Source organism: Pseudopodoces humilis, chromosome 22, assembly GCF_049639895.1.
Source record: "Pseudopodoces humilis isolate 2021_Gansu_Grassland_sample_001 chromosome 22, ASM4963989v1, whole genome shotgun sequence".
NCBI classification, from domain to species: domain Eukaryota; kingdom Metazoa; phylum Chordata; class Aves; order Passeriformes; family Paridae; genus Pseudopodoces; species Pseudopodoces humilis.
Genome location: NC_142221.1, coordinates 8,537,122 through 8,558,808, shown reverse-complemented (window position 1 = coordinate 8,558,808; position 21,687 = coordinate 8,537,122). Strand labels below are relative to the sequence as shown.

General features: G+C 52.8%; 1 protein-coding gene across 2 annotated transcripts in view; it reads right to left on the bottom strand.

The window, feature by feature from the left end:
• WHRN (whirlin) overlaps positions 1 to 14,281 on the bottom strand; it is a 41,141-nt gene extending 26,860 nt beyond the window's left edge. For both annotated transcript variants that reach the window (XM_014256255.2, XM_088065773.1), the window contains exons 1-2: positions 13,525 to 14,281; positions 1,340 to 1,555 (exon numbers count right to left, since the gene is read on the bottom strand). In XM_014256255.2, coding sequence (XP_014111730.2) covers positions 1,340 to 1,555; positions 13,525 to 14,124 — 816 coding nt within the window. In that variant the 5' untranslated portion in view covers positions 14,125 to 14,281. The remainder of the gene's footprint in view (positions 1 to 1,339; positions 1,556 to 13,524) is intronic.
• Positions 14,282 to 21,687: the final 7,406 nt, after the last annotated feature.

Below are 21,687 nucleotides of genomic sequence, written 5' to 3'. Positions count from 1 at the left end.
TTTGGGAAGGCGGTGCTGACTCCTAGGACAGTACTTTGATGTTCCGTGGGTGGCAATGAGGAAACACCACCTCCTGCTTGTACAGGATGAGTTTCCCTGTTCATCTGTCCCTCTCTCCTCGGGCACCCTGTGACTCTGCAGTGACATCTCTGCAGGCCTGGCTGGCCATGGGAAGTGTGAGGGAGAGGAGACATCAAATCCCCGAGATCAAATATTGCAGCTCCAACAGCCTGTGCTGGCTTCCCTTACACCAAGGGCTGTTTAAAGGAGGGCAGCTCACAGCAAGGGAGCAGGGCTGGAAATTCCATGTGCTCATGGTTTCCTTCTGGCATCCAGGCCCAGCACTGGCCACACTCCCCTGGTGTCACTACAGGAGACATTCCCTTCCCTGCTCCTTTTTGCCTCACCAGGGTTTTCACTCAGGCCCCTCCTGGCCCAGGCTGCTTCTCCCCAAATGGAAAAGGAAAATAATCTGGTTTATTTCAGAGCATTTGTAGGAGAGAAGAACTGAGGGGGGGGAGTTATTTTTTTTTTTTTACTAAGACAGAACTGCCAAGAGAGGGGAACTGCCAAGAAAGCCTCACAGGAACACCTGAGGGAAGAGCTGAGCTGCAGGAGGAAGGGCAGGAATGCACTCAGATCCAGCCCTCCACACCCACAGGTGACACAGATTAGAGGAGACCTTGAAGATCATCCAGTGCCACCCCTGCCATGGCAGGGACACCTCCCACCATCCCAGGCTGCTCCCAGCCCTGTCCAGCCTGGCCTTGGGCACTGCCAGGGATCCAGGGGCAGCCCCAGCTGCTCTGGGCACCCTGTGCCAGGGCCTGCCCACCCTGCCAGGGAACAATTCCTGCCCAATATCCCATCCAGCCCTGCCCTCTGGCACTGGGAGCCATTCCCTGTGTCCTGTCCCTCCATCCCTTGTCCCCTCTCCAGCTCTCCTGGAGCCTCTTTAGGCCTTGGCAGGTGCTCTGAGGTCTCCCCAGAGCTTTCCTGTCTCCAGGCTGGACAGGGATGTCAGTCTTTCAATGTCCAACCCAACAACCTCCTGTTGGGAAAAGCCTTAAAACCCACTCCTGGTTTGGTTCCTGGCAGGACCTTCCCTGCCAGACCAGACTGGACAATTCCTCCCCTCCAGCCCAGCTCCTCCTTGTGCCAAACAGGAACAAATCCATCCCATCCTGCAGGACCCCTGGGGGCAGGCAGGGGGAAAGCTACAGCCCAAGGGATGCCAACAGAGAGCCAGGCAATGGAGAATCACACAGATCACACAGAGAGGGCTGGGACCCGCACGGGAAGAGCCCCCCAGGGCTGTGCCTGATCCCTTTTTGCTCACCTTCTTCTCATCCCCCTCCTGCAGGAGCTGGAGGTGACTCCTCTTCTCGCTGTCCCTGCGCAGGGAGCTGTTCTGGTGGTGGGGCAGCCCCGTTGGGGGGGACACGCTGCGGCCCTGGGGGTCCACCCAGGTGTAGATGTGGTTGGTGACATAACCCCCCGGGATGCGCCCCACCGAGTGCACCGACAGGTTCAGCTTCTTGCAGCCCTTCAGCACCTGGAAGACAAGCCAAGGACAGGGGGTTAATGCCCACAGGGCCACCTGGACTTCAGGCAGACACAGCTTTGCACTTCTGGAGGCTTAAAGATCTCCAGCTCCTCTGCAGCCAGCGACTCAGTGATGGAGCTGGTGGGGAAAGCCGGGATTTTTCTGTTCTTTCTGTTCTTTGCAACAGAGTTAAGGCAAAGCTGCTGCTGAGATAACAGAGAATACTTTTCCCATCAGCCAGGGAAAGAGAAGAGTGAAGCCAAGAGGGGAGGGGAGGTGGGCAGAGCCATGCCCAGGATGGGCTGAAACCGGGGCTGAGCAGCTTCTGCAGCTCTGGAGAGGAAGCAGAGCAGGACAGGAGCAGTGCTGGAGGAGAGCAGCACTGATTCTTGTCCAAAGCCCTCTCCAGCTCTCACAGAGTCCCTTTAGGCACTGGAAAGTGCTCCAAGATCCCCCTGGAGCCTTCTCCCCTCCAGGCTGAGCATGGATGTCAGCCTCTCAATGACAGAAAACAAAGCCAGTGTGGGAAAAGCCTTCGCTCAGCCCCAGCTCTGTGCCCACAACTCCAACCTCTGCCATTGGAAAAGCTCCTGCTGCCTTCAGGGAACATTGACAGCACTCCCAGAAATTCAGCCATTGAGTTACCAGCTGCCTTCCCCAGCACAAGCAGTCAATTAATGAGTGGAATAATTACTAAATACATACACACACTTAAACCAGCATGCACAGAGATGACCTTGGGGGCCACAGGAGGTGATTTGCAATTGTTCCTCTGCCCCTCCAGTTTCCACCGTGAGAAGCTGACATAGGAAACATCAATTAATATAGAGGAGTTCTCCCTGGGGACAGCTGTAAGTGCTGATCCCTCAGGAACATCAGCACTGCAGATCTGCTCTCAGAAAGGAGCTGTTTGGGGTTTTTTCCCTTGTATACATCATTTTGATGAGCTGCTCCTGCAAGGTGTCCTGTCCCCACTGAGCAGAGAAGCTGCTGAGCAAAGCTTGTGGCTGGGAAGAACTAAAACCAGCAGTAAACCTCAGTAAAGGGGGAAATTGCCAGTAATAGTGACCTGGCAGCAGTCCTGTCCCTCCCTGCCAGAGGCACGGAGAACCCAGCTCCAACCCCAGCTCCAACCCCAGCTCAGCATCTCCATCACACACAGAAACTTGGCTGCAAACCTGGCACACGCTCCCAAGGTCACTGTGGAGGGCTGGCACAGGGACTGCCAAACCAACAGCCCCATTGGGACACCCGCACAGCACCTCACAGCACCAGCTCCAGCCCCTGCTCCTGCACCTCAAACACATCCCTGCTGGGCTGCCAGAGGTGTTCACCAGCTCCATCCTGCCCAGGTCTCTCTGGGATGATGGAGCAGGTTCTGAGCCCTCTGCCTGCTCCAGGGGACCCTTCTCCCACGGGCACCGTGGCTGTGCCAGGCTCCAGGGCACAGAGCCTCCAATGTTGATTTTGCTGCCAGCCCTGCTTTGAAAGCCACCACAGCAAGAGAGAGGGACAGAACCTGCCCACACAGACAATACAGATCATCCCAGCTCTCTGGGACAAAAGGAGAAGCTTTTCAGCAGAATGCTAATCACAGAATTCCAGAATCACTGAGGTTGGAAAAGAATTCCCAGACCATCAAGTCCAATCTGTGCCTGGTCCCCACCTTGTCCCCAGCCCAGAGCTCTGAGTGCCACCTTGGCCTTCCTTGGGCACCTCCAGGGATGGGCACTCTGAACCTCCCTGGGCAGTTCCAAGGCCTGACCACCCTTTCCATGAGGAAATTCCTGCTGCTGTCCCCCCTGAGCCTCCCCTGGCCCAGCCTGAGGCCGCTCCCTCTCCTCCTGTCCCTGTTCCCTGGGAGCAGAGCCCGACACCCCAGGCTGTCCCCTCCTGGCAGGGACTTGTGCAGAGCCAGAAATTCCCCCTGAGCCTCCTTTTCTCCAGGCTGAGCCCCTTTCCCAGCTCCCTCAGCCTCTCCTGGAGCTCCAGCCCCTTCCCAGCTCCATCCCCTCAAGGTCCTTCCCAAATTGACAGGCCCAGAACTGGACACAGGATTTGAGGTGGCCCCAGCAGTGTCCAGCACAGGGGGACATCACAAAGGACATTACATCTACAAGGGAAACATCTTCCTCCCAGACACACAAATCATCCTGTGTGCACTGACTGCACCCCCAAAACCACAGCAGAACTCATCCTGTGAGTTTTGTGGGAAATCAGGTAATCTGATGGGCACACTGAACCTCACCCAGCCAGCCCTAAATAACAAATTCCACCTCCTTAATGCTCTGTGCAGAATCAGATGGTGCAGGCTGCATCTCCTCTCAGGGATTTGCTGCCTGGTGTTCAGTGCTGCTGGGTTTTGCTCCAGCCTCAGATAAGATCTGGCTTTGCCCCTGATGTGTTTGAGGACCATGGGGTGGGAGGTTTAGGGCTGGCACCGCAGTGTGCATGCTCACCTGCCAGCAGCACAGCTTAAAGATATAATTTATGTGATTCTGGGAATTAGTGCCAAAACCTTTAGTAGAGGAACAGTCACCAACTGCCCAGAAATGTCATCAGAAGCAGCAAGTGCCAGAGAGAGGGGCAGATTGATTCCATGAGGCCACTGATCCCCTAACAACACTCTATTTAATTATCTGTCAAGCCATCTGAGAGGGAAGATCATTTAAACTGATCAAAAAAGGAAACACACATCTCGTGTGCCACAATTACCTTTTAAAAAACCCCATAAAACCCAAACAGCTCCCAGTGCATCATGTTCTATCCTAGGATCCAGAGTGACCCTTCTGAAACCCTGCCAGTCTCACATCACCGAGGGCTTTCCTCTCCCACCTTCACCATTTCCCCCCTTTTATTCCTCATTTCCCAATATCCCTGAGAGGTTGTGTAAAAGCATCTCCAAAAACCTGCCCAGAAGGAGCACAGATGCCAAAAATCAGTGGCAATTAATCAGCAGGATCCTCCTGTCAGTGTGCCCCTCGCAGGGACACAGCTCCTCTCTGCACCTTCCCTGCTAAGGAGAGGAGCATCGGCTCCTGGGGGAAGGAGTGGGAAGATCCCAGTTGGATACTGGGAGCATTAACCATGAGCCATCCTCCCCCTCGCCACAGCCTCAAGATGCTTTTCCTTCCTGGCAGGAACAAAGCTGGATTAGCTCTGGGATAATGGGCCTGGAATAATGGCTGTGGGATAATGGGCATGGGATATTGGGCATGGGATATTGGGTATGGAATAATGGCTATGGGATAATGGGTGTGGGATATTGGGCATGGGATATTGGGTATGGAATAATGGCTATGGGATAAAGGGCATGGGATATTGGGTATGGAATAATGGCTATGGGATAAAGGGCATGGGATATTGGGTATGGAATAATGGCTGTGGGATAAAGGGCATGGGATATTGGGTATGGAATAATGGCTATGGGATAAAGGGCATGGGATATTGGGTATGGAATAATGGCTATGGGATAACGGGTGTGGGATACTGGGCATGGGATATTGGGTATGGAATAATGGCTATGGGATAAAGGGCATGGGATATTGGGTATGGAATAATGGCTGTGGGATAAAGGGCATGGGATATTGGGCATGGGATATTGGGTATGGAATAATGGCTGTGGGATAAAGGGCATGGGATATTGGGCATGGGATATTGGGTATGGAATAATGGCTATGGGATAACGGGTGTGGGATATTGGGTATGGAATAATGGCTATGGGATAACGGGTGTGGGATATTGGGTATGGAATAATGGGTATGGGGTAATGGGCATGGGATAATGGCTGTGGGATAATAGGTGTGGGATAATGGGTGTGGGATAATGGGTGTGGGATAATGGGCGTGGTATAATTGTGGGATATTTGGTGTGGAATAAAGGGCATGGAATAATGGCTATGGGATAATGGGTGTGGGACAATGGCTATGGAATAATGGGCATGGGATAACAGGCATGCAACAATGGCTATGGGATATTGGCTATGGGATAATGGGATAATGGGCATCGCTCTGGGTCAGTGCTGAGGTTATCAACCAGCAAAGCACCGAGAATTTGTCAGCACATCCCAAAAAGTACAGCACAGGCTTAGAAGCCAAGCTGCAAAGGGAAAGAAATGCTGAGATACCAGAGGAGGGAGGCAGAGGGAGCTTTTACAGCACGTTCCAGCACCGTGCAGGGAGAGATTGGCAGAAGTTTGTCCAACCACCAGTTCCTGCTCCATCCCGGGGTGTTCCTGCTGGACTCCGGTGGGTTGAAGCTTGTGGGATCAGATGGACTGAACACAACAATCCTGCTGGGGAGGGGCTGCAGGGCAGCAGCTTTTACAGGAGAGGGATTGAGCCACATCAGCTCAAAGGCTCCTCTGCAGAGACAGGACAGCAGGCACAGGCACCTCCTGCACCCAAGGGAAGGAAGGGATCAGCTCCAGGATCAGCTCCAGGCAGGATGGATAAAAGGCCATTGCAACTCCTGGTTAAGGCCAAATTTGCCAGGTGAAGCAAGGAGAGACTGTCCCCTGGCCCAGACTGTAGAGTGCAGTTGGAAATAAGGTATTTTGGAACAAGTGTTGCCCTGAGAAGCTGTGGCTGCCCCTGGAAGTGCCCAAGGCCAGGTTGGATGGGGCTTGGAGCAACCTGGGATAGTGGGAGGTGTCTCTGCCATGGAACTGGATGGGTTTTAGGTCCCTTCCAACCAAACCAGTCTAGGATTCCATGATTTTAAGTCTATCCCATCCCCACGTTGCCTGACAGAGCCCAAGGAGCTGGATCTGAGCAGAGGAACTGGAAGCCTGGAATTCTCTGACGTGGGCAAACAGCTCATCCCTGAGCAGGGAGGGAGAGAAGTGGAACAAGGAAAAGATGACCCAGAGGCTGGAGGGGAGAGCAGGACACAGAAGGAGGCTGAGGGAAGCACGGATGGAGGGACAGCAGTGGGTACCATGGTCCAGGGGATGCGGGGGTGACACGGGGGTGACACGGGGGTGACACGGGGGTGACACGGCCTCCCTGCAGGGAGACAAATGGGAGTTGCAGGAGGCGCAGTCCAACCTCTCCCCCTCTCCCAAGGCAAAGGACAGCAGTTGGGCTTTCAAGTAGCTGCACTTATGCAAATCGATGCAAATCGATGTATAATTATGGTGATTGCACACATTTAGCCCCAAGGCATCAGGAAGCCCATGTCCCTTCAACCGGGAAAGGTCAAGTGAAACCTTAGCTCCAGCACCTTCTCCCTCCAAGGGCTGACATCTCCCCATCCCCACTCTGCAACCTCCCACCCCTCCAAGCTGGTCCCTGCCCAGCACAGCCCTCAGACAAGCCCGGGATAATTCTAAAAAGAGCAGAAAAATCCACATAATTGTGGAAACAAAGCAAAACCAAAGCTGTTTGGGTGCTTTCAGGGCAGGGGGAGGCATAAGGGAAATGTAGATTAAAGCACTGACTCCTCCTTCCTCGGGTCTTCTCGTTCTGCTCCACACCAAGCAATGTGTGGAGTGATGTGAAGCACCACCAAGGCCACATTATCTAAACAGGGTTAATTCCTTGGTGGAAAAATTTCGGAAGAATCAATGTGGGGAAGCGAGGAGGATGTTGGATGAAGCACCGAGGACATCCAGGCAGAGCCTGCACAGAGCAGAGCCCCCTCCAGCCTCCCCTGGCAGCACCTCCTGCCCCGAGGGGCTCCGAGGCAATTCCTGAGCCCAGCAAGAGGCAGCTGGAAGGACCAGAGCTCCTCCAGGGCTCTGCTTCACCTCCACTCACCAAGCACTTGGTGCTCGTGGCTGGGAGAACTCACAGAGCATCCAGTCAAAAGAACCCAAGGTAAATCACATCAGCAGCTGCTTTGTCACTTTGACTGAGGACATTTCGAGCTGAATAATTCTCCGTGGCACTGAGGAAAGTGTCAAGAAAATCCATCCTCTTCCCTGAGGACAGGGGAACTGGGTAAAGGATATTTTAATTCACCAGTTCTGACGCTTTTGTTTTCTTCCAATGGCCACTAGAAGGAAATAAGCTTTTATCCTCCAGGTTGTCTTATAAATTTCTCTGCTGAGGCAAAACTGTTTATTTACAAGGAGCCCACTAAATAACACTAATGCTGCAGGAACTCCAGGATGCCCTGACAATGCTAACCCTGATGAACAAGCCAGTCCTGGTGCCAAGTCCCATCATCCCTGCATTATGAGGAGAGGAGAGATTAAGGCCCTCATTCCAATCTTGTGCATCACTATAAAGTCATTTGATTTCATTAGGGCTGATTGTGATTTGCTGGTGAAATGAAGGGAAACAGATGACTAAGGAACTTGTCCACTGAGGAAAATCAGTGGCAGAGCAGCAAATACCAGCGACTCCTAACCCAGGTGGAGCAGCCAAACCCACGTTCCCACAGCCTCTGGCTGGGTGTGCAGCTTCAGCCCAGCCCAAGTCACACCAGGAATTCATGTGGAGCTCAGAGGGGCTCACAGTGAGAGGGGAGCAGCACCTTGGGCAGCTCCAGTGCTCAAAGATCTGCTCCTTCCACATCCCTGCCCTGCCACTGCCACCAGCCCTCCCTGTGAAGGAGCTTTAAAAGTCATTTTAAATGCATTAGGGAAGGAGGGGATGAGAGAAAATGGAAAAATTCCTGATTTAGGAATTGGCTGAATGAGCTACACCGGCCTCAAAGAGCTGCACTGGTGCCACCATTGGCCCTGCTGTTCTTGCTGGGCAAATCTGGATCAGCTTGACCAAAATCAGTAAAACTCCACTAATTTGGATGTGCTGGGCTTGGGGAGTTTGATTCTTTGGTGTTGGTAAATATGTGCTGGCTTTGCCAAAGTCCCTGGGCTGGAATTGAGTTTATTCTGAAGGAACTGGGGTAGTTCAAGTGCTCCTTTTTTCCCAGAGGGAGATCCTGGTGCCTTTACACTTTCCAGGCTCTCCCTCTGAGTCCAGCTGACTGCAGGAGCTGAAGTGGGAACTGTTTGCAGGAGAGAAGGGCGCAGCAGGAGCCCCTGGCATCACACAGCACCTGCCTTTTAAGCTGTGAGTGCTTTTTTTGAGTGCAGCTTTGGGGTTTTTGTTTCTCAGCAGATCCAGAGATGAAGGAAGCGATTACCACTCTAACTATTGGGGTGGATGCGAGTCACATCCTCCTTTTCCATGCTCCAGCTCCCAAGCTCCCTTGGGAAGGGGAGAAGTTCCAAACCTCTTTCTTTAGTGCCTTCTAAAAGCACAGAGCGGGCAATGAGCACTCAGCAGTTAAAGGAACATGGCTGAGATCTTCACAGAATCAGGGATCAATGGATTGCCTTCACCCCTCAGTCATCCCAGCCTGGCTCTGGCTCATCATCCTCAGCTCCAAGCACTTGGAAGGGTCAAAACCCAAGCAAAGCAAGCTGCACTCATTCCTCTGAGCCGTGCCCACAGTGCAGTGGTGATTAAATCAGCAGGGTCACGTCACAGTAATCAATTAATTGGGCATCACAAGAAACAATCACACAAAATTTGCTTTATTGTAAGCTGGCTGGAAAGAAAAATGGTTCTAAATATGTTTGTGAGGCTCAGGACTGCACATCTCTGCTGTCATTTCTCAGAGGTCTTTCAGCAATCCCACACCTGGGGCCCTTTCTTGTGAAATATTACGGTCTCTGAAGAGATCACCTTGTTTGCCAGCATGAAAACCCACAGTAACAGGACATAAAAGGAATTTTAATCTCCTTTTAATTATTTTTAAATGCCCACTTGACACTTCCATCAGAGCAGGCGATGGAAAGGCTGGAGGGAGTGAAAGGCTCTGCTGGAACAGAGAGATGGTGGTGGCTGGGGATGAGATCCCCCTGATGCAATTCCTGTCCCTCACAGGTCAGGGAGAGGATGAGATCCCCCTGGATGTGATCCCTCCTCCCTTCCAGGCAGGGTTGGCACAGGACAGACTGGCAGTGCCACATCCTGGAACCCTCTGCTTTGTCAGCCACAGCTCTGCACCATCCCAAGCTTTCCCCAGCCCCCTCCAGCCTCTCTCCACAGCTGAAAAAACCAACCCAGGGCACTTGAACTACCCCAGTTCCTTCAGAATAAACTCAATTCCAGCCCAGGGACTTTGGCAAAGCCAACACCAAAGAATCAAACTCCCCAAGCCCAGCACATCCAAATTAGTGGAGTTTTATTGATTTTGGTCAAGCTGATCCAGATTTGCCCAGCAGGAACAGCAGGGCCAATGGTGGCACCAGTGCAGCTCTTTGAGGCTGGTGTAGCTCATTCAGCCAATTCCTACATCAGGAATTTTTCCATTTTCTCTCGTCCCCTCCTTCCCTAAATGTCCTTTTATTCAAAGGACATGAAAACCTACAGCAAAGCAAGAAAAATAAGGGGTGGGGGGAGAAAGGAGTGTGAATTTAATGTCAACCCCAGAGCAATGGGGAAACACCTTCCTGGGTAACATTTTGATGGTCTAAAGCCACAAACACCTTGATTTTTAAGTCCTCTGGATAAAATATGACAGATTACCAATACAAACTCTCAGCACAACTGCTAAAATATAGCAGTATATGCTAAAATACAGCAGTATATACACCATAAATAGTAAAATAAATATATATATAGTGTATAATGTCCTAAATAGCAAGGCTGATAAAAAAAACCAAGTGAGATCTAAAAAATACGGCAGCAAACACAAACTTCTCCACTTGCCCCATAATTCAAATGCTGGTGATCTTTTGCTAAAGTGCACTCTTGAATGCTGCAATGATGGAGCTGTAATTGTAATGGAGTCATTTAATTTGGATTTGGATTGGATTTGGATGAAACAGCCGAGCGCGGAGCAGACAAGGCATAAAACTCCTGCGCTCACATAAAGGTTAAGGAGCTGGTCATTAAGGGAATTGATTTGAAGTGCTGAGGTAATCTTGTGGTTGAAGTCAGAATGCCACTTTTTATCTAATTTAGGCTGAAACATCTGCAAACACCGCTGGTCACAGGCCAGCAGTGAGTTTTGAGCTGGGACATCACGCAGGTCACTTAGCCCGGTGTTGTGGCAGTTCTCATCTGCTGCCAGGATTCGCTTTGGGTGCATCACTGAGCGATGCCTGAAAATTCCAGGAGTAAAAAGAAATTGCTGCTGCCCCACAGCCAGCACCTATCTGCTCCTCCAGAGGAGGGATGAGAGCTCCTGCACAGCCAGACATGCACAGAAAGGCAACAGAGCTACCACGACCCGTGAAAGGAACGCAGTGCCTGCCGTGGGAACGCTCACCCAAGGCTGCACAAACAAATCCAGACATTGCATTTATTCCCTGCTCTGCCTGAGCAGCTGCCACAGCCACAGCCGGGCACCTCGAGCGGATCTGTGGCTCGGGAAGTTTGTCACGCTCAGCTCGGGGAGCGCAAAGTGCCCGGGAGCCTTCCCGAGCCCTGCACTCGCCCCAAGAACGAGCTCTGACAGCTTCTGTCAGCACAGCACGCCGTGCCTGTGATGGAGAGAGGGGCTGCCCTGGTCAGACAGCTCCTGACTGCAGGACAGCGCCGGGGAAGCGCAGCCGGAGCCGGAGCATCGCCGCACGCACAGGGACAGAGCCGAGCTCCATCAGGCACCTTCTGGCCGAGGCAGATCGGCACAGCCCCTCCTCTGAAGGAGCAGAGAGAGATCAGCTACACAGCCAGGGGCTTGTGTTAACAAAACCTCCCTCCTCAGCTTTCCCTCTCTCTATTTGATCCCAAATACAGCGTGTGCATGAATTCCAGGACCAAACCCAGCTCTGGTTTATCACAGAATATTCTGAGCTGGAAGGCATCACAAGGATCATCGAGTCCGACTCTTCAGTGAACAGCCAATAAAGGGATCAAATCCCCAATCCTGGGGTTATGAGCACCGTGCCCTGACCAACTGAGCTGATGTTTCCCTCTCCACTGACCCACTGCAGTGAGGAGGGCAGGACACAGCGAGGTTTGCTCTGCCTCAGGACACCAGAGCACAGCCAGAGGCCTTTGCAGAGCTGTCAGTGCACCCAGCCCCAGATCCCAGGTTTCAAGGAGAAGCAGAGAGCACAAAACAAAGCCACCCATCACCACGTCTTGTCTCTGCAGCTCTGACACTCCAAATGACACCCAAAACATTGGGCTGAGGTATTTCGTACCTAAAACCTTCAAATGCTGCCCTTGAGTATCGCTGAACACGATCTTTTCCTCTCCCCCCTCCCAAATGCAGCATCTGAGGGCAAATTAACACTTGGTTCATTTTAGAATCTCCCAAGGATTTATTAGAGCTGCAATGTAAATCACTCTGCCACTCTTCCCAAGCAAAATGTTTCCACCACCACCACGTAGGTCATAAAAACCCTTCCCAGATGTGAAAAGAACCCAGGAGCTCAAGAAGGTGCCAGCACCTGGCAAGTGATATATTTGTTGTTGAAAGAAGTTCAGCTCACAAGGAGACAATTTCTAAGCTGCTTTTTCCTATCAGGATCATATTAACAAAATATAGCTCTTGGCAAGCCACGTCCTCCAGGAATTATTTCTGTGCAGGAAGCACTTAGTTTCACTCAAAATTAATAATGTCTAAAAGGCATCAATTACATTATATTAGAGAACAAACAGAAAGTGATGTGAATTACCCAGCAGAATGGGATGAATTGGAGATGAAGTCATGGAGCAGAGCATTCCTGACACCTGGTTCCTCTCCATCCCAGTGCCATAACCAAAATATGTGGGGGCTGCAATCTCCAAGGCACAAAATTGCAGACTAACACTGGAAAGCTTACCCTGCTGTTGTCCTATCATTGGGAACAAGAGAAAAAGAATTCCTACAAACCTTTCCTCTGCTCTCAGGATTACCAGTGACTCATTTTGCAGCCTGGAAGTCGCACCCTTGCCCAGGGCACGGATTTAAAGCCGGGGCAGGGAACGCACAGGTCGGCAGGGGAGAGGTGTTCAAAGCTGAGCAAGATTAATGCGCTGTCAGGGGAACGCTCCACATGGAACAGGCTCCCAACAGAACCACTTTAGCTTATTATGGAAAAATTAAAGCACAAACAGCTGGAAAGCAGCCTTGTCACGCCAGATCCCAGCTCTCCATACGCTGCCTACAAATCACTGCTCTAAAAGCCGATGCTCCAGCTCAATGGGTTTGAGCCTCAGGAACGCTCCGAGCGGAGCCACAAGATCAGTTCTGGGAATGGTTTGGGACACTCAGACCCGGATTTGCCTCAGAACCCCGCGTTTCAGGTGAAAATCCCGCGGTTTATGGAGTTCTCCCCCCGCATTAAAGCTTTTATCGATAGCCCCCATGCTGTTACGGGCTACAACAGGTCACCGGGGCATGTGGAGCCGTGCTGGGAGAGCGGGAGCCCTTCAGTTGTGTAACCGTTCTCCTTCTCCCCCGGCACATTGAAAGGGGAATCGGGGATCTGCTCCTGCCTCGGGCACAATGCAACCCTTGGGGAGGGTCTGTCCTGCTTCTGTGCCTCAGTTTCCCCATCTTTACGAAGAGAAACCCACTAGAGCGGCTGGAGTATATCCTTTAAAACCCGGCTCAAGCAGATTTCCAGCTTCCACGAGCATCCCAGGCTGCAGGCGAGCCACGAGCAGCACCGCTGCGCTTCAGAGCCGCGACAGAAGCGCAGGACGAGCCTGCCGTGCCCAAAGCCACCCCGGCAGCTCGGTCCCTGCCGTGGCTGGCACCGCGAATACCAACGCAAACTTTCCGGCGGGGCTCCGCGCTCGGCTGGTCCCGCACGATGCCGCAAACCCGGAGCGGCTCCGCTCCGCCGAGGGATGCGCGTTCCCAGCGCCGCGTCCCGGAGAGCGGCACCGGGGGGGCTCCGGTCCCCGGGGAGGGATGCGGCTGGACGGGGAGCACGGGGACAAGAGCCGGGGAGGGAAGGGAGGAGCGGGGGGACGCGGACAGGCACCGGAGAGGCAGAGCCGGACGAGGCGCGCAGCGAAGCCCGGGACAAGGCGGGACGGAAGAAACATCCACCGGAGCTCGGTGCGGAGCAGCCTCACCTTGACCGCCTCGGCGTGGGTCACCCTGTCCAGGGACTTGCCGTTGACCCCCAGGATCTGATCGCCGACCCGCAGCCCCTCCCGCTCGGCCAGCGAGCCCGGCTCCACCAGCGACACGTAGATACCCACACCGTGCTCGGCACCGCCGCGGATGCTGAAGCCCAGACCCTCGTGGGCTTTGCTCCGGCGCAGCGTCACCTGCCGCAGCTCGCCCGGGACCAGCGGCGGCGGGGCCGGGGGCGGCGGGGGGCGGCCGGGGGGCGGCAGGTAGGGCCCCTCGGCCGTGTACTGATCGAAGAGGAGCTGGCCGGAGCGCGGCAGGACGAGGCGCAGCAGCGGCAGCAGCTGCCGGCGGCGGGGCCCGTCGAGCAGGGCGCGCAGGGAGCGCACCAGGTCGCAGACGTTGCGGCGGCCGTGGTAGGCATTGAGGCAGAGGATGAAGCGCTCCCGCTCCGCCTCGCTCAGCAGCGCCGTGAGCGCCTGGTGCAGCCGCCGCACGTTCGCCGAGAGCGGCCGCGGTGCCGGCCCCGCCGCCGAGCCCAGCGAGCCCGACGAGGAGGAGGAGGAGTGCACGGACACGCCGTCCAGCTCCGCGCTCATCGCCGCGGAGCCGGGAGCGCACCGGGGGATGGAGCGGCCGGAGCGAGGCGAGCAGGAGCGGAGCCGGACGGGACAGGAGCGGAGCCGGACGGGGCAGGAGCGCAGCGCCCCGATCAGCCCCGGTACCGGCCCCGCCGCTCCACCTGTCCGTGGCTCTCCGGCGGCTCCCCAGGAAGTGACGCGGCCGCCGTTGCCGGGAGACGGGTTATACAGAGCGGCCCCGCCGCGGGACCGGACCCCCCCGCCCCGCCCCAGCGCCCGCCCCCGCGGGACCCGCAATTAGCGCGCCCGCTCATCAGCGCTCATCGGCGCGCCGAGCCCTGCCCGCGGCTCAGAGCGGCTGGGAGCTGCGCAGGATGGAAAGTCCTGGCACCTTTCCTCGGCCCTCCCGGGAAGGGATGCGTCCCGGGTGATTGCGTCCATCCCAGAGCTTCCTCAGCTTCCCTCCATCCCAGAGCTTCCTCAGCTTCCCTCCATCCCAGCACGGCGGGATGGAGGACACTCGGCAGAGGATGCTCGGCAGGGATCGGTTTCCACCTGAGAGCAGCCTGGCCCGGCACGGAGCCGATACCTGAGCCGCGGGGCTCTTTTTCCATTGCCCGGTGTGCCAGGTGTGGGACTGTTGTTACCTCGCAGTGCTGGGCACGGGAACTGCTGAGTTGTGGTGCTGGGGATGCACTCGGTCAGCTCAGCATGGGCTTTGTTTTAACCACACCTCAACGAAATTCAGATAGTGAATTTGTTACTGACAGGGTGTTGAAGGAATATGTGATTGGGGGAGCAGTTTTTAAAAAGGAGAAATTTAGATTAGATCTTACAAAGAAATTGTTCCTAAGAATTGAGTGAGGGTGGGCAGGCCCTGGCACAGGGTGCCCAGAGCAGCTGGGGCTGTCCCTGGATCCCTGGCAGTGCCCAAGGCCAGGCTGGACAGGGTTTGGGACAGTGGAAGGTGTCCCTGCCATGGCTGGGGTGGGATGGGGTGATCTGTAAGGTCCTTTCCCACACAAACCACTCTGTGATGTCGAACTCACAGCAATTAACCCCTCCTCATTTAGCAAACACAAACACCACAGGGAACCCTTCCCGTGAGGGATCCTGGTGGTCCAGATCCAAGCTGGCAGGGCCTCAGGCACACGGGATTGCAAACCTGGATAGGAGGGATTCAGGGAAGCACGTTCCCACCTGAGATGCTCCTGCACACGTGGCCACCCTCTTCTCTGCCTCCACACCCATAACTTGTCACCTCAGACCCAAAAGAGAAGCATCAGGATCAGCGCAGAATTTTTTTCTGGTTGCTGGATGAATTATTTCTTACTACGTGAGGTTTGAGTTTCTTTTATGTCTCTGGAGCACTGAGCAAAGACCATTTTCCATCTCAGTCATTTGAAATCTTTCTGTCTTTGTTGAAGTACCTTCCATCTGCTACAGTAGAGGAGGATTAAACCTAATTCATCAGATGCATCTTGATAGCAGTAGAATTCATTTTGTTCATGGATATGATGGAAGAGTTTAAACAGCTGCATTACAAGTAGCTTTATGTATTAAAGCTTTGTTGGAGCTCTCAATGCCTTGTTTAAAACAAAACTAAACAAAGCAGATTGCTAATTGAAATTCGCGTTCGAACTGTGGCTGATAAATAAGCAGATGGAACAGTCAACATTACTGGAAAGAAAAGGGACAATATAGGACAGAGAAGCGAGTAAAACCAAAAATGCGCCTACATCAGCCAAACAAAGTGAGAGAAGGGCAAACAAGGTACTGCAAGTCTCTGAATTGCACTCAGACGTGATGTTAGTGCTCAGTCCTGCTCAGACTCCTCTATTTAAAGCACTGCTGTTCCCACCAGCGCAGTGTCTGAGCTCCTCCAGCCTTTTCTAATCCTACACGAAGACTCCAAATGTGTGAAGAGGAGCAGATGCAGTGAGAGCTGCCCCTGCTCTGTGCTAGCTCCAGCCTGGATCCATCACTCCCCTCCTCAGCAGAGCCCAGCAGTGCCCAGAGCCACCAGGGCTGCTCCTTGGCCACAGCTGCCCAGTGGTGCCACTTGGGCCCTGATCTTTTGACCACTACTCCAGAATATCACAAAGTCAGTGATATTCTATTTCCCAGTCTCAGAACAACTCCAATCCAGTTTCTTTTTCAGCAGAAACACACAGAGGAGCTGCATTTGGGAATAATTCTGTTTTCTTGCTGTCACTACAGCCCTGGCAGCAGACACTGCTCATCCTTGGGATGCCCCATCCACTGCAAACATGGGGATCAGTCAAAGGTTGGACTTGATGATCTTGGAGGTCTTTTTGAACCTCAGTGATTCTGTGATGATTTCAAAGGGAGCTCTGCCAAAGGGGAGCTGGCAGCAAGTGCTCAGGGCAGAGGATCAATGCTGGGTTCAAACAGCACCACCCACAAACATCCTCTGGAGGCAAGATTAATGAACATGGAGAGTCCACAATCATTCCTGGGACAACTCCTGAACTGAACCTTTGTTAACTGGGGGGACCTGACAGACACTGGCAATGGGACCTCAGCACACACTCACACTGGAGAGCTCCAGAGCAGTTGGGCACTGCTCATTCCCAGCTTTCAGCTCCACCTTGCCCAGCAGAGTCCCTTAAGGCCAGCAGGAGCCCAAAAGGTGTTATTCTTGTGAGTTTTTAAATCATCCTTGCAGCACAAAATAATCCAATGCGTTTGCTAAGTGCCACCTGAATAAATTGCCTAACCTTTCCGCTTTAATCCGCTGTAATCACTTTCCAGAGGCACTCTTTGAAAAGTGAGCTACGTGTTTCCAGAGCAGCTGTGCTCCTAATTAAAAGGCACTGTAGCAAGAAGCCAAGAAAACCTAATTCTGGTTGGAAATGCCTAGCTGCAGTTGAAGGACTGAGGTGAACTCTGAGGAGGGCCAGGGAGGAAGCAGCAGCTGCCTGTGCTGCTTAAGGGAGCATTAGGAGGGCTGGCACTCGGGGCTGCCTCTTGGCTAAATCCCTGTTTAGCAGATTGGCTCCCAATCCTCTGGCCCTGGCCAGGCTGGTTTGCACAGCTTGGACATGTGCAGGAATCAGCTGAGTGCTGCAGCTGAGTGCTCACAGAAGGAGCCAGCGCAGAGGGAAAAGCATCCAGAGGGTTTTCCAGCAGAATTCCTGGGTGCCTTGGCTTCCAGCACCGTTCCTCCTGCAGCAAAGCTGAATCCAGCACAGTTCAGGCACAAGCTCCCCACCGTGCAGGGAGCAGGCTCATGCTCCATCTCTTCAGCCCCAGATATAACAGGCAGAAGTTGGATTTGAAGGAAAGCTGTAGGAGCAGTGAGAAATCATCATTTCAAGGGAGATTTTTTTTAAGCTCCGCATTATGAGCATAAACCACTCGCAACAGGAATGTTTCCAATGAATGGAGGTTGCTGTGTTTCATCAGACCGAGTTCAGTCTGACACATCCCAGCTGGGGCAGATCCTGAAGAGCAGGGTCTAAGCAGGCAGAGGGGGTAGGAAACTCTGACACTCTTTAAATCCTTTTATATCTGCATATCTACAAATCTCCTGTAGCTCAGTGCCACACTCAGACTGTACCTAAGCAAAGCCGGCCTGAAACAGCTTCTATTGAGTGGAAATTTGGTGGTTTCCATTGTGCAAGAGAACATCAAAGATGTGAGTTTTAGCACCAAACCCAAATGTTTCCATGGGTATTCCTGTAACTACAGGGTTAATCAGTAATTTAGGTAGTGTGGATTAAAAACTTAAATCAAACACAGCAATAGTTTTGCCTGTATTCCCAGCCATATTTTGATTTCAAGCCATTGGAATGCTGTGACACTTACCAAAACCCCAAGTCAAAGCAATTCACATTCAAACAAACCTACATTTGCTCCATTTTCTGATGAAAAAGCCTTTCCAGGGAGCAGAAGTTCCCCCCTGGTTTACGGCACCAACACCACTGAGTGTAACCCTGCATCGCAGAGCCAGATGATTTAAGAGCTGCAATCCTCCTCCCCTCTCCGGCAATTTCTTGCACTTATGCACTCTCCAGTCCTGCTTGAAATGCCTGAAAGAAAAAGCCACTTGCGTCATCAGCTTTTTTTTCTTTTTCCTTTTAATGCCCAGCATAAATCATGGCTAAGTCACGATGTGGGCCTGGGTGTCATGGACAGGCAGAGCTGCCGCTGGCACAGCCTCAGGTCAGTGCCTGCTCTCTGATTTGGGCACTTTGGCTGTTCCATTTGGTGTTTAAGGATACGGAGCCTGTTCTGAGGGCTGACTGTCCTGGGGTGGGGCAGGTGAAGTTTAGTGGTCAGTGGGAGGTGTCCCTGCCCATGGCAGGGGGTTGAACCAAGATGATCTTTAAGGTCAACTCAACTTCCACCATCCCAGGGTGATCCAAGCCCTGTCCAGCCTGGCCTTGGGCACTGCCAGGGATCCAGGGGCAGCCCCAGCTGCTCTGGGCACCCAGTGCCAGGGCCTGCCCACCCTGCCAGGGAACAATTCCTGCCCAAGATCCCATCCAGCCCTGCCCTCTGGCACTGGGAGCCATTCCCTGTGTCCTGTCCCTCCATCTCTTGTCCCCTCTCCAGCTCTCCTGGAGCCCCTTTAGGCCCTGGCAGGTGCTCTGAGCTCTCCCTGGAGCCTTCTCTTCTCCAGGTGAACAACTCCAGCTCTCTCCATCTCTGGAGCAGAGGGGCTCCAGCTCTCAGAGCACCTTCACAGTCCTCTCTGGACTCACTCCAGCAGCTCCACGTCCTTATGTCAGGGGAGTACCAAATGAATTTGGGAGAAGTACAGTCCCTTTCTGAAGAGCTCTGTTAATATATCCAACAATTTCACATCAGACCTGAGCACTGCAGAGCTCATTTGCACGTGTTCAGCCTCCCAGCAGGTGGGAAAGTCAGGGGCTTCACTCACACTGGGAATTGATAAACTCACACAGAGCTAACCTAATTGGAAGGTATTTATCTCGTTTGAAAACATTTATCTAATTCAAATACATTTATCAGTCTGCTGGGTGTGAAAGGCTGTCAGTCTGGCAGGATTTACGGGACAGCTTCCCAAGCATTTCTGCAGTAGTGGAAGTGACTGCAGTGGTACAAACTATCCCTGCAGTTTGCATCAGGAGCACAACTCAGCCCTGCCAGCAGGAGAACTCAGCTCCAAGGTCTGATTGTGCAGATCTGGGGGGATAAACGTGAGGGCAGAAAGTGCTCCTTACAGCCCTCACTGAGACTGTTCCTTTCCCTGTGCATCCATCTAGGGACTGTCTGTGTCCCAGGGGAAAGTGCAACACCAAAAATTCCTCAGGGAGCAGCTCACTCCTGCTGTGACAGCCCTGAAATGTTGCCAGAGCACCGGGAAATTCATCCTCAATTCCCCACCCGAGCTTTGCACGGCTGGGAGTTCTGCTCCCCATTCAACCATTGCCACAGGAATACACAGGACTGAGATCTTTGTGAGCCTGGAACCTCCCCATGAGCATCTCCCCTGGTGGGGATGATTTACACCGAGATTCCTCCATCACTCAGAGGGTGATGGGGCTGCAGGGGCACACTCTTCATCCAAAGCATCGCTCTCATCTCCTCCAGCCTGCAAAGCCATCCCTGCCAGGCTGAAGAGGGATGCAGAGCTCCGGCCTCCCTTATTACAACACTGCAGGAAGACAATCAAAAGAAAAGAAAAGGTTAATGAGGTACTAATCATTATAGATTTGTAGTATATAATGCAATAAATACCTGCTGCCATCGATTAAATGTAGTGGGGCAAAGACCTCTCATCCATCATATTGGCCATTTGTTTTTCCAAAATTCATTTCCTGCCATCAGGGAGAGGCTGGGAGGTGTCAGAGGCCCAATCTCCTGCCCAAGAAGCTCGGCTGGCTCCATTCCCACCCGGCTCCCATCACACTGTGGCCAGCTTGGAGAGACAGGGAAAACAGGCAGGACAAGCTTGAATCCTGGGTCCCTTCTCTGCAGGTTTTTATTTGCTTCCAGCCCAGCCTTTCCGGTTTTGTTGCAGAAATGAGGTTTTGGGGAGAGCAAATATTAGTTGTAACAAACAAGCAAACAAACAAAAAAAGGAAAATATGTTCTGAATGCTTAAAGTTCTCCTAAAGTAGCAAATGGCCAAGAGAAAACAGATAAAAAAAAAACTCTCAGAGATGTCATCACAGCTCTGAAACTTGCCACAGGACAGAAAAAAGCGCTCGGCTTTTTTAAGGGAGACAAAGGTGATAAAATCCATCTACAACCATGTGTAGGTGATGGGCAGTGCTGTGGTAAAGCCTGAGTAAGTGCAGAGCAGCGGGCAGGCAAAAAACGAGGATGAGACTAATGAGGGCTGCGCTCCCCTGCCTCACACGCGCTAATGCCCGTGGATAGATCGCTAATGCTCTCAATTCGTGCTCATTAGCACCGGCAGCAAAGACAAGACAAGCGTGTTATGTCATCGTTTAAATCCTGTCACATTTCCCCAATGACTCTGATTGCATTTTTAAATATTCATTCTCCTCCCCCGAGGCAGGGCTGCCTTGTCCTGGGAGCTCCAGATGCGGGAGATTTGCTCCAAGCGAAGCTCTCACACCCGGACACAGCCCCGGTCCTTCCCTGTGTCCTCAGGAAAGAGGAATCAATCCCCTGCTGGCAACATTCAATTCTTCCCTAATTTTCCACATGACTTTACACCTCAGACTGGAATTAAACCGAGTATTTTCCAGCACCTTTACACGAGGAGGGAGTTTGGGGCCGTGCACCTCTGGATGAGCAGCCACACTCCAGTTCAGTAAGCACAAAACACCTTTGCAGCACGAGGAGTCAAAGGTTATTAAGTCAACTGGCAGGAGTGAAAAGAATAAATATTTACAGACATCTCCTGCACTGATCTGTGCCTGCTGGATTTGTATCATCTCTCAGAGGGGGGTTTCAGCCTTCTGCCCTTGCTGCCCAGTGACCTGCTGGTGGGGTCACTCAGCAGGGGTGGGAGGGCTGTGAAATCTGCTCTCATGCCTTGAAACCCAGGGCTGAGCACATGGAAATGGCCACAAACCTGCCCTGTCCAAGGGGAGGGAACGTGTTGTGAGTTCAGCACAGGCTGAACATTCACTCTTCCCTGCAACAAAACATTTCCACAACCTTTGTGCAGCTACCACTGAGGGAGGAGACCTGTCCAAGGGCACAGGGCAGCTTGTGCCATCCCCCAGCCACAGACTAAACCCCACAGCCCATCCCATCCCATTCCTGCTTGGTTTCCCCAGCTGTGGAATAGATGTTGGTGTAGGATCTTTCTCCTGCTCTCTCTTTAGCACTGCAGACAGCACCAGGAGGACTTGGTGAGGTTTTTGCTGCAGAATCTCCTGGGAAAGGGCTGAATTGCTTTTGTTCCAGCAGCTGAGGGTTTCAGAGCTTGCATATCAAAGTAGGAAAAGGAAGAAATAACAGAAATAACTAGATGGAGTCTGATGTGCATTAAGAGGAAGGGTTTACACTAGATGGCACCTGATCTCATCACTTTAGATGCAGAAGGTAAAGCCATCAGGATTATTGTAGGGAATGATGTTATTCCTTCCCCAGGAGCTGCCTCTGTGGCCC